The following is a 12,302-nucleotide window of genomic DNA, read 5'->3' as shown; positions in this document are numbered from 1 at the left end:
ATCGAAACTGATCAATTAGCAAAACAGAAAGATCTGCAGCTAAAGCAGAGGTAACCATGTCACCCAGACAGTCCCTTTAGAATGCATTTCTCAAACTATGTTAACCCTGCACAGCAGCTTGGCTAGATATTACTTGGGAAGACTGTGAACAGTCAGAGGCGATATCAGCCAAAGGGTACAATTCTTAATGGGATGTGCAGGGACCTGGGGGCACATGTGCATAAACCATTGAAGGTGGCAGGGCAGGTTGAGAAAGTAGGACATGTGGGAACCTGGGCTTGATAAATATTGGCATAGAGCGCAATAGCAAGGAGATTGTGTGAACGTTGATAAAAACACTGGTTCGGCCTCAACTGCAGCACTGTGTCCAGTTCTGGGCACTGTGTCCAGTTCTGGGCAGTGTGTCCAGTTCTGGGCACTGTGTCCAGTTCTGGGCACTGTGTCCAGTTCTGGACACGGCACTTTAGGTTGGAGGTTAAGGGCAGGATTTTCCCGTCGGTGAGCTGGGGGTGGGGCCCACTCGCCGACACGTGAAATAACGCGCGGTGATGTCGGGCGGAACTCCTGATGTCACCCCGCCCCATTTCAATTTTCCGGTAGGCGGGGGCTCAGTGAAATCAGCTGTGCTATTGAGAGAGTCATTTAAGTAATTAATGGACCTGCCCGACCAGCCTTAAGGTTGGCGGACAGGCCGGGAGCCCTGGCGGGAATTAGAAAAAGCATCAAACCTCATCCACGGGCGGAATGAGGTTCCATGTAGGTTTTAAAAGATTTAATTAAAGTTTTTAAAAATGTTATGGACATGTCCCAACTCATATGACAGTGTCACATGAGGGGACATGTCAGGGAATTTTTTTTTTCTATTTTTAATATTTTTTTTTTACTGCAGAGATGATCTCCCTGAGGCAGCACTGAGCCTCAGGGAGATGAGTGCGCTCTTTCGTGTGCATGAGCGAAAGAGCGCACTCCCGGGTTTAGGGATTCCACCCCCTCCCCACCGCCCGCACAGGGAGCGCATAGCGCTTCCTGGTGGACGTCACGCTGGGCGGGCCTTAATTGGTCCGCCCACGTAAAATGGTGGCGTGCCCGCTCCTAAACTTCCCCCCCCGATGAGGGGAAAATCCTGCCCTAAGGCTTTAGGGCACAGGACAGGTTTATGAGAATGGTTCCAGGGACGGGGAACTTCAGTACAGATTGGAGAACCTGGGACTGTTCTCCCTTGAAAAGGTTGAGGGGAGATTTGATAGAGGCGTTCAAAATCATGAGGGGTCTGGACTGAGCAGAGAGGGAGAAACCGTTCCCACTGGCGGAAGGATCGAGAACCAAAGGGCACAGATTTAAGGTGATTGGCAAAAGAATCAAAAGCAACATGGGGAAAACCTTTATAGGCAGCGAATGGTTAGGATCTGGAATGCACTGCTTGAGAGTGTGGTGGGGGTTCAATGGTGCCTTTAAAAAGAGAATTGGTTAATTATCTGATTGTACTGCTGTGGGGAACGGGCGGGGAGTGGGATTAGCCTGAGATGCTCTTGTGGAAAGCTGGTGTGGACACAATGGGCTGAATGGCCTCATTCTGCGATGTAACCATTATATGATCCTATGTTCTGGTCTCCGTGCAATAATAAAACGATTGCAGAGTTAGAGGAGAATATACAAAAAGGATGTACCAGAACTGAGAATTTATACCTGTCAGGGGAGACTGAAGAGACTGGGTCTCCTTTCTCCAGAAAACAGACTGAGGGGTGACCTGATTGAGGTCTTTAAATTTATGGAAGGGTTTGATGGAGGAGTGGTAGAGAAGATGTTCCCACATGTGACAGAGTCTAAAACTAGGAATCATAAATATAAGACAGTCACTAATAACTGGCCCAGGTCCTCACATGAAGTGAACTGAACACAGCCCCATCTTCAAATCGGGCAGAACCAACATCATTTAGTTCAAGCACAACGAACCATTCCCCCCACCCCAGCGGCACCCTCACTCTCTAGCCCCTCACAGTGGCTAAAAATATCCTAAGAGAAAGGCCCGTCGGGGAGGGGAGAGGGGAAGGGGGCTGAGGGGGGGCGGGGGGGGAGGTAGTGAAGGGGAGGTGAGGGGGAAAGTGAGGACAGGTGAGGGGCTGGAGGAAGAAATGTGGGAGGAGTGTAGGCAGGGAGAAGGTGGGAAAGGGAGAGCAGTAGAAGGGGGAGAGGGGTGGAGGGGGGAGAGGGGTGGAGGGGGGAGAGGGGTGGAGGGGGGAGAGGGGTGGAGGGGGGAGGAGGGGGGAGAGGGGTGGAGGGGGGAGAGGGGTGGAGGGGGGAGAGGGGTGGAGGGGGGAGAGGGGTGGAGGGGGGAGAGGGGTGGAGGGGGGAGAGGGGTGGAGGGGGGAGAGGGGTGGAGGGGGGAGAGGGGTGGAGGGGGGAGAGGGGTGGAGGGGGGAGAGGGGTGGAGGGGTGGAGGGGGGAGAGGGGTGGAGGGGGGAGAGGGGTGGAGGGGGGAGAGGGGTGGAGGGGGGAGAGGGGTGGAGGGGGGAGAGGGGTGGAGGGGGGAGAGGGGTGGAGGGGGGAGAGGGGTGGAGGGGGGAGAGGGGTGGAGGGGGGAGAGGGGTGGAGGGGGGGAGGGGGGGAGGGGGGAGAGGGGTGGAGGGGGGAGAGGGGTGGAGGGGAGAGAGGGGGAGAGGGGGTGAGAGGGGTGGAGGGGGGAGAGGGGTGGAGGGGGGAGAGGGGTGGAGGGGGGAGAGGGGTGGAGGGGGGAGAGGGGTGGAGGGGGGAGAGGGGTGGAGGGGGGAGAGGGGTGGAGGGGGGAGAGGGGTGGAGGGGGGAGAGGGGTGGAGGGGGGAGAGGGGTGGAGGGAGAATCGAGGACAAGTGAGAAGGTGTTGGGGGAAACAGAGAGCAAGGAAGTATTTACCTGAAGCTTGGCGTTCTGTATCTGAAGGGTGGTGCTCTGTTCCTGTAGGGATGCAGTCTGCCGCTGCAGGGTGATTATCTGGGAGTTGACGGCACTGTTCTGTGCTTCCAGCTGCTTCAGTTGGCCCTTTAGCAGTTCTTTTTCCGCCTGCAAAGCTGCATTCTACCAATAAAACAAGCAGCAAATTAGAATTGGCTTCAGTTAGAGAGCAAGAAATGAACATTATCAACGGGTTTATATTAAAGGCCTGGATTTCCACTCCAGAGTCAGGAGAGCAGAGAGTCGAGAAAATTCCCGACTTCGCAAACCGAGCTCGGGAAAAATTGCACCCCACCCCCACCATATGTTCTAGTTTTCATCCCGGGGGGGGGGGGTGGTCAGCGGGAGGTCTCACCCACCACCCCTGGAAACAAGTATGGAGGCAGCCACAGGAGCTGTTGAGCGCAGGGGTGAGCTACCTCACAGCCCGCCCTCAGTGCTCTGGGCCTCTTGCCCTCATTCCTCACACCCACTACATACTCCCCATCCCCCCATCCATTCCAATTCTTGCCCCCACCCAACCCCCAATGTCTCTCATACACCCTGTGCCAATCCATGCCCCTTTACCTACCCCCATGGCTCTTTATAGCCCCTGTGCCAACACTACCAACTCATGTCAACTAAAGGCCCATCTTTAAAAAACACACTCTCATTGATTAAAGAAACCCATTCAATACACTGACATTCCTTCAACTACTTAATCCCTTATAAAAGCAAACATTTCGTTCAAGTACTTAATCGCTTATAAAAACAAGCATTTGTATTCATTGCCCCACATCAAAGACTTCATAACCACCTGGAGCTGTCAATGAAACTGTGAACTGACAGACAACCTACTGTGATAATGATAGGTTGGGAAATCAATCATGCAGCACACATTCTCTAATGATAGCCCTCAGGGTAATGCCAACAGAGTGAAATAACAAGCACTGATTTAAAAAAAATAAACCGCAGGTCATTTAAATGCCTTTAGAGTTCCAATGAGCTTATCCAGTTTTGACACACATTCATGTCTAATTTTAAAAATCTCAAAGGGCATTTGACCCCTCCCAAAGGGGTCCCTGGACCTATCCAAAGGGTATCCTGCCACCCCAAAGAGCTCCGGTAAACTTAGACCTGCTCCTGAAAAGTGTAAACCCCACGAGTCGTGTATCAGAAACCTGGATGACGAAAATCGCACCTGACTGAAGGCAGCTGCGCTTTTATATGTGCAGCTGCCTCCGTGAGCCGAGGATGTATAAACTCCTCCGTTGGCCCCGCTGGAAAAAACGGTGGGCTCCGAGTTCAGGGACGGGACTTCCGGAGTCGGGGCTTCGTTGCCATTTTGATTAAGCCAGAGACCCTCCTCGTCCCCGTGAAAATTCAAGTCAAAGTGGCAGAATGAAGCGAGATGATGTTTAAAGAAAATTTGAACCACGTACCTTCAGACCCAAAACACAATCGAACAATTTGGTTCAATATGCGGCCGGGTTTCCTATGTTACAGCAGTGACTACACTGCGAATGTACTCCCATTGGCTGTAAAGCACTCTGAAGGTGTTCATGGAAGGCGCTACATAAATACTCACGTTCCGCTCAACCTCGATAATGTTGTCCTTCACTTTCAGTAGCTCCAAGGTGGTCTGCCTGTTTTCCTTCTCCCACTTTTCCTTCTCTGTGCTTTGAGACCGGGAATTCTGGAGGCAGTTTGGGAGGGGATTGGGTGCCAGCCTCTCTTCATCCTGACGCTGCAGCGTCGCTTCCAGATTCCACTTCACCTGGAAAATGGAGGAGGAGAATTAATCGTACAGGGGTGGGGGAGGGGGTCGAAGGGAGGTCAGTGCCCGAAACCTGTCGAGGAAACAGCGACAGCGAAAGCAGCAGCATAAAGCCAACCCGCCCAACAAGCGACAGAGCTGAACATAGTTTGGAGGCTCAGAGCTTAGCGACTGCAATTCTCCTTGTGGCTTCTGCTGGGAATATTCTCCCTTGACCCACGGTGTTCCATAGAGAATGTATTTCTGTATTTATAGCTCTCACCCCTCAACCTTCAATTTAATGAATCCAACCACATAACACGTAATCCATGGACTTTAATGCAAAATGTACAGTAAGGAGACCTGCATTTTGCAGCATATTGTAATTATTTGTACACTGAAATGTTTATTAATTGTGCCATGTTATTTTATACTTTATTTTTATTTTAATGATTGTTACGAATTATGATTATTTGTATCATCGCCACAATTTGACGCCTACCACCATGATGGTTTCTCAATAAACCAATTATCTCTCTCCTCCTCCTTCAGGTACCATGGCCCTAACAGGGCGTTGGTGACCACGGACTTCCATTGGATTGGTCTATGGTTACGCTTGGTAAAGTGCTGCAGTGGTTTGCCGTTGCCTTCTGCAGAATGGCTGACCAGGAAACTCTCCCCCTCTTTGCCACCCGCCATCGGGCCTATGGGAAGGATTTACAGGCTGAAAATCAACCTGTTTGGCCACATTATGAACACGCCTTCCATGGTCACCAAGTCCTGAAGGGGAACTTGAATCCGGAACTTCTGGTCCAGTAGCAGGGATGCTACCCCCTGCACCACATGGCCTCCGATGATCTATCGATTAAGTACCTCAGGCATGTTGGAAATCTTCTAATTTTGCCCAAAGTCTGTCATCTTGTATACTTGTCTCCTCTCATTCTCCAATTGCAACAACAACTTGCATTTATATAATGCCGTTAAGGCATTTCACAAGAGTGATGGTCGGACAAAAATCACCAAAGGAGGAGATATTAGGATGGTTGACTAGAAGTTTAGTCAAAGAGGTGGCCATTATTGTACACCTCATAGGAGGGGAGAGAGAGAGAGAGAGAGAGAGAGATGGAGAGCTTTAGTGAACCAATTGGGTTTTTAAATGACAATGAGAGTTTTGTGGCCAGTTTCTAACAGCAGTGTGGGTGTACCTACACCACACGGACTGCAGCGGTTCAAGGAGGCAGCTCACCACCACCTTCTCAAGGGGCAATTAGGGATGGGCAATAAATGCTGGCCCGGCCAGCGACACCCACACCCCGTGAACAAATAAAGAAAATGTTTTACTGATTATTTCCAGCCATTAAAAACCGAATTCAAACTCTCAATCTTCAATGAGCTAATGTTCTCAGGATAATTAGTCCAATATCATAACCACTTCATTAGCGTTCACACCCTGTCTATGCTCAGTTCCTAGTGCACACAGGTCCAGACCACAATCCTGGCAATAGCTTGGTACCACCAGCAATCTCACTCAAGGAGCACAGGGATAGAATGTCACACTTGTGCAGTTTGGGCAGGGATACTGTTGAGGCAGAATTACACAGCAATTGCCAGATGATAAAGGACCAGAGTCCATCTAGTTCGCCTTCTACCATCATGGTAGTCATATGATAAGGCGATAATGGAGCTATTGACTAATCCTAGCAATCAATCTCTATCAACGAGTCAATAAGAGACCCAGACACGAGGCAAAGAAAATTCCCCATCACGGACTGGGAGCTTTAGAAATCATAGGTCCAAAGTCAGCTGTTCCTCCCAAGCCTGTTACACTCACCACACGTCATAACCCAAATGACTTGTATCCCAAGTCGTTACCCTTCTGAAAGAAAATCTATCCAATTCGCATTTGAATGATTCAACACCAACTTCTCCCACTGTCTGCTTAGGGAACCTGTTCTGCAGATTGACCACTGGCTTCCACCAGAGCAGCCACTGGATTCCCCCCCAGCGCGACCACTGGCTCACACCAGAGAGGTCAATACCCCCCCCGCCCCACAGCGGCCACTGGCTTCCCCCAGCGCGGCCACGTGCTTCTCCAAGCGCGGCCACTGGATTCCCCCAGTGCGGCCACTGGATTCCCCCCCAGCGCCAGTGCGGCCACTGGATTCCCCCCAGCGCGGCCACTGGATTCCCCCAGCGCGGCCACTGGATTCCCCGGATTGACTCTGCCTCATACCGTGCTCAGCTCAGTGCGTAGTTGCTGGTTTAGGTTGCTAGATTCTACCAGTCGAGATTCCAGAGCCTGAATCTTCTCCTCTTTAATCTCTAGTGTTTTTTTCAGTGTTGATTCGATCTTGGTCTCCAGGATCTTGTATTTGCTGAAAAGTAAAAAAAAACACTTGTTTTTCTTTTATGTAATTCATACCCCAACAATTCTTTACGTTTAGAAACAGCAAACAGGAGAGACAGCAGTTTTTCTTTCCCCCATCCCCAGAGGAACCCGTTCTCCCTGTTCACCTCCCCCACCCCCACCCCCATCCCCACAGCCACTTCTCAACTAACGGCTCAACAGGACAAACTCCCAGCGATTGCTGGGTCAGTAAATCTCTGAAAAGGAGCTGGATTACGATCAAGATGAAACAGGGATTACAGGGGTGGGAAAATGTGAGTTGATGCAATTTGGCAGGAAGAATAGAGGAGCTGAATATTATTTAAATGGAGAAAGACTGCTGAAAGCTGCAGCACAGAGGGATTTGGGGGTCCTCGTGCATGAATCACAAAAAGCCAACATACCAAGTTCAGCAGGTAATAGGGAAGGGAAATGGAATATTAGCCTTTATTTCAAAGGGAATGGGGTATAAAAATGGGGAAGTCTTGCTAAAACTATACAAGGCTCTAGTTAGACCACACCTAGAATACTGTGAACAGTTTTGGTCCCCTTATCTAAGGAAAGATATACTGGCATTGGGGGCAGTCCAGAAAAGGTTCACTAGGTTAATTCTGGGTATGAAGGGATTTTCTTATGAGGAGAGGTTGAGTAGGTTGGGCCTGTACTCATTGGAGTTTAGAAAAATGAGAGGCGACCTTATTGAAACATATAAGATCCTTAGGGGGCTTGACAGGGTAGATGCTGAGAGGTTGTTTCCCCTTGCCGGAGTGTCTAGGACAAGAGGGCATAACCTCTGAGTAAGGGGTCGCCCATTTAAGAAAGAGATGAGGAGGAATTTTTTCTCTCTGAGGGTAGTAAATCTGTGGAATTCTTTACCGCAGAGGACTGTAGAGGTTGGGTCGTTAAGTATATTCAAGGCTGAGATAGACAGATTTTTAATCATTAAGGGAATCAAGGGTTATGGGGAAAAGACAGGAAAGTGGAGTTGAGGGTTATCAGATCAGCCATGATCTCGTTGAATGGCAGAGCAGACTCGATGGGCCGAATGGCCTCCTTCTGCTCCTACGTCTTATGGTCTTATGGATGAAGACTGATTGGCAAATTCTTTACAGTGTCTGAGGTCCGCGTTTGCTGAGGAAGGGTGAGGTTATCCATGGAATGAAAATAGAAAATGCTGGAAAATCTCAGCAGGTCTGGCAGCATCTGTGGAGAGAGAAACAGGGTTAACATTTCGAGTCCGTACGACTCTGAGTTTTTCCAGCATTTTCTCTTTTTTATTTCAGATTTCCAGCATCTGCAGTATTTTGCTTTTATTTTAGGTCATCCATGGAGTTTATTGCACAGAATGTTGGGGAACCACGGACTATAGAGAAGATGATAAATTTTGGAGCACAGTTAAGAAAATAAACTATGAAAAGCTAGAGTTCAGGTGCGAAGGAACATCCAACAAATGGAACGTTGGCCTTTATTTGGCTGGAATACAAAGGACGCCACAATTGTATAGAGCCTTTGCCAGACTCCACCTAAAGTATCATGATCAGTTCTGGGCTCCACACCTCAGGAAGGACACACTGACCACGGAGGGAATGCAACACCTGTTCACCAGAATAATATCAAGGCCAAAAAGGTAATATTTTGCAATCAGGTTGCATAAACCTGGCCTCTATTCCCTTAGTTCAGGAGATCAAGGTATTTACAAATGTTAAAAAGGATTTGATGGGGTGGATATGGAGAAATTGCAACCTCTGGTGGAACAAGGGGGCATAATCTTAGAGCAAGGCCACGCAGATCAGAAATCAGGAAGAACATTTTCACTCAAAGGCTGGTAGAACATTGGAACTTTGATGCTGGGAGCTTCTAGGAGTGAGGGAGAGATTTTTGTGGGTAAGGAGGGGTTAACGTATACGGACTAAAGGTGCAAAAGTAAGAGTTGAAGTATAGCTCAATTGCGATTTAACCGAATGGCAGAACAGGCTTGAGGGGCTGATTGGCCTTCTAATGCTCATCTCGAGGGCAACAGACCAGGGTTGAGTAATGGTAAAGAAAGAAAGTTCAACATGTTACTCAGTTCCCTTCAGGGATCAGCAAGTATTTATGCAAAACCTTCCCTTAGCAGAATAAATTGATGAATGTTCCTAGTCCGCATTTGACAGGCTAAATGCCTGTGACTCATTCCTACTTTCTTGGGCTCTGAAAACAAGTAAAAGTGCAACCGTGTGATGAACTGGCTGGCGCTGAAGTAGCATAAACAATACTTATGCTGATCGCTTCTGTGGTATACCACAATCTCATTCGGACACTTAAACTGTGTGATCATTACAACATCAATAAATAAATAAATAGGCGTTGAACCAGGGTCACTGGAGATTAGAGCCATCAATCACAGTGCGTCTGGATAGCCAAACCAATAAGACTCAGGCTACAATCAATGCCCTGTGCCGATTGTGCGGAGGGTGGTAAATATGGTTGGTGAGCGGCAGGCACATGCAAATATGATGTTGCGGCATTAACGGAAACCTGGCTCAAAGGAGGACAAGGGCTGGATATCAAACATTCCTGGATACAAGGTGTTCAAGATAGAAACGGAAGGAAGTGGGGTGGGGGTGGGGGAAAGGGTAAGCGGTATTGATTAAGGAGAATTGCAGTGCTGGAGAGAGGGAGAATATCCCAGGGGAGTCCATAGCAGAAAGGTGCAATGACATTTAAAAATTCCTGTTCAGTTTAAAGAGAGAGGGATTGCGCGTTGTGAAACAGTCAGTTCCTTCCAATCACCTTGCTGCTGTTACGGCAAAGGCTGATCAATTTGTGGCACGGCCAGTAGATGGCAGGCTTCACCCTATCTCGGGCACTCCAATCTCAGCCAGTCCGCTCCACACCCGCCCCCCCCTGTCAACAAGCAGCGCTGAGAGCAATCGCAAGATAGATAACCCTGCAGGTTTGGTTGGCTCAGCCCATTGGCAGCTGCAGGTCACCTGACCAGTTACTGGCTTCAGAGGACGTGTCAGAGTCTCATCGCCGCACTTATACCCTCAGAACAACCGTGTTTTTCACTCCTACATTCATAGGCAGGGACCCGTTCTCAGCAAACAACAAAAAATTACGTTCAAGCCTTAAGCTTTCTTGAATTCGCCGGGAGCCTATGGTTCCCCTTTGCCTTCACCATGGCAACACCTCGGCCTATCAGAGTTGACTTGCCAATCAATCAGCTCCCTTTTCTCCTGCAGTCTAGATTGTCGTGATCGTTTGAAATTTGGCATTCTTGCATTTGTCCTGATGAGTGCAGAACAAAAAGCTTCGGCATCACGTTCCCCCTCTTTCTCGGCAATAATTCAGCCAATTATTTGCAATGCAGCTGAGGCTATGAGGATCCAGGGGCATCTCAGTGAAGGAGGGGTAAATGGGGAAAAGGAAAAAGGAGAAGATCTGGTATTTATGCAGCACCTTTCACATCTTCAGAACGTTCCAGAGGGCTTCACAGCCAGTGGAGGTACTTCTGAAATATGGGGGGGGGGGTATTTAATTCAGGGGACGGGGTCCGGAGAGCTGGCCAGAGCCCTGCATCACCTCCTTTGGGGAAGGCCCACCACATAATGGCCAGGGGAGGGTCTGCCCGGGATCATCAAGCATTCAAGGGGCAAAAAGCCCCCTCCCCTCCCCTCTCCCCCCACACCCTACCGTCCACCGAGAGCTGCTGACCAGCCAGAGGCCAAGGGGGCCCTCACCGCGGGCAGTGCTGCCAGGACCGGTGGCCGTGGTCAGCTACGTACCCACCAGAGGCTCAGGATCACAGGGGGAGGGAGGGCGGGATGGGGCCTGAGGGGTCACAGGGGGAAGGGGAGGAGCAGGTCAGAGGCCAAGGTGGGGAGTGGGAGGGGATGGCTCACAGTAGAGCCCCTCCCCCCTATTCCAATGTCAGGTGATCAGGCACAAAGTGCCTGACAACAAGGGAATTCCTACCCCCACCCCACCTGCCCGCCAACCCCACGCCAGTGTTTACTTTTCGGGCCCCCCCCTCCCCCCACATCGTGCCTGCCCTGCCCGCTGCCCGCTGAATACCAGCGGTACCAGGATGAGACCCTTAAGTGAGCGGTCACTGTCCACTGAAGGGCCTCAGTTGGTGCCGGGGTGGGGAAGCCGCCCATGAGCCTTCCCATCCCAGGATTAATCGGGGAGGAGACACGAGGGCAGTGGGGTCCCCACCCAGCACCCTCCCACCAAATTAAATGCCCCCACCCCACCCGCACCTCAGGGGAGGGCATTAAATCCTGCCCATTGTCACTGTTACATAGACAAGCACAGGTGCTAATTTGCACACAGCAAGATCCCACAAAGAGCAATGAAATAAAGGTCCAAACAATCTGCTATGATCACATTAGTTGAGGGATAAAGTTTGTCAGGAAAGGAGAGATATAAATACTTGAAGGGAAGCTACGTACACGGCTATGTGCTGGGCTATGTACTGGGTTATGTACTGGGTTATGTACTGGGCTATGTACTGGGCTATGTACTGGGTTATGTACTGGGCTATGTACTGGGCTATGTACTGGGCTATGTACTGGGCTATGTACTGGGTTATGTACTGGGCTATGGGGGAAAGAGAGCAGGGGAGTGGAAGTAATTCAGACATTTCTGGGAAAGAGCCAGCACAGGCTCAATGGGCCAAATGGTCTCCTTCTGTGCTGTATTATTTCATGATTCTATGAAAGGAAGAAGATAAAAAGAAGAAAGGGAGGGAGAAAGAGAAAGGAATAAAGGGAGGGAGGCAGAGAAAGAGAGTGAGAGACAGTGAGAGGGAGAACGAGGGAGAGAAAGAGAGAAGGAGGGAAAGAGAGAGAGAGGGGAAGGAGGAAGGGAGGGGGAGGGAGAGAGAGAGAGAGGGAGGAAACGAGAGAGAGAAAGAGAGGGAGCAAGAAATGGAGAGAAAGAGAGATAAAGGGGAGGGAGAGATAGAAAAATTCAAGTAGAAAGCAAGAGTACACTTCAGGCATGAACCACCCACCTGCCGCTAGATTGGTTTGATCAGCACTAAGATCAGCCAGAGCTGAGAGTGAGGAAGGTGATTGGTCAAGATTCATGGCCACACAGTGATTGTACCATGTCAGCGTAGGATTGAGGTTAGGGATCAGGAAAGGATTGTGGAAGCAATGGTCCAGCTGATCCGAGTGCCCATTACTGATTACCACATCCTTATTTTAACTGTGGTGTTAAATTAGCTTCTTCTCATATTGGGCTCTTAAACTCCTCCAGTCTAAT

General features: G+C 49.9%; 1 protein-coding gene across 1 annotated transcript in view; it reads right to left on the bottom strand.

Annotated features, from left to right (window-relative positions):
* The window catches only part of LOC144692901 (protein Daple-like), a 235,256-nt gene that overhangs the window by 55,249 nt on the left and 167,705 nt on the right, over positions 1-12,302 (bottom strand). The window contains exons 17-19 of the mRNA XM_078562007.1: positions 6,897-7,038; positions 4,496-4,684; positions 2,890-3,051 (exon numbers count right to left, since the gene is read on the bottom strand). Of these exons, the coding sequence (XP_078418133.1) occupies positions 2,890-3,051; positions 4,496-4,684; positions 6,897-7,038 (493 nt within the window). The remainder of the gene's footprint in view (positions 1-2,889; positions 3,052-4,495; positions 4,685-6,896; positions 7,039-12,302) is intronic.

The sequence above is a fragment of the Cetorhinus maximus genome, chromosome 18 (genome assembly GCF_964194155.1).
Source record: "Cetorhinus maximus chromosome 18, sCetMax3.hap1.1, whole genome shotgun sequence".
Taxonomy (NCBI): domain Eukaryota; kingdom Metazoa; phylum Chordata; class Chondrichthyes; order Lamniformes; family Cetorhinidae; genus Cetorhinus; species Cetorhinus maximus.
The sequence above is the reverse complement of the archived record's forward strand: the minus strand, read 5'-3'. Positions and strand labels throughout refer to the sequence as shown.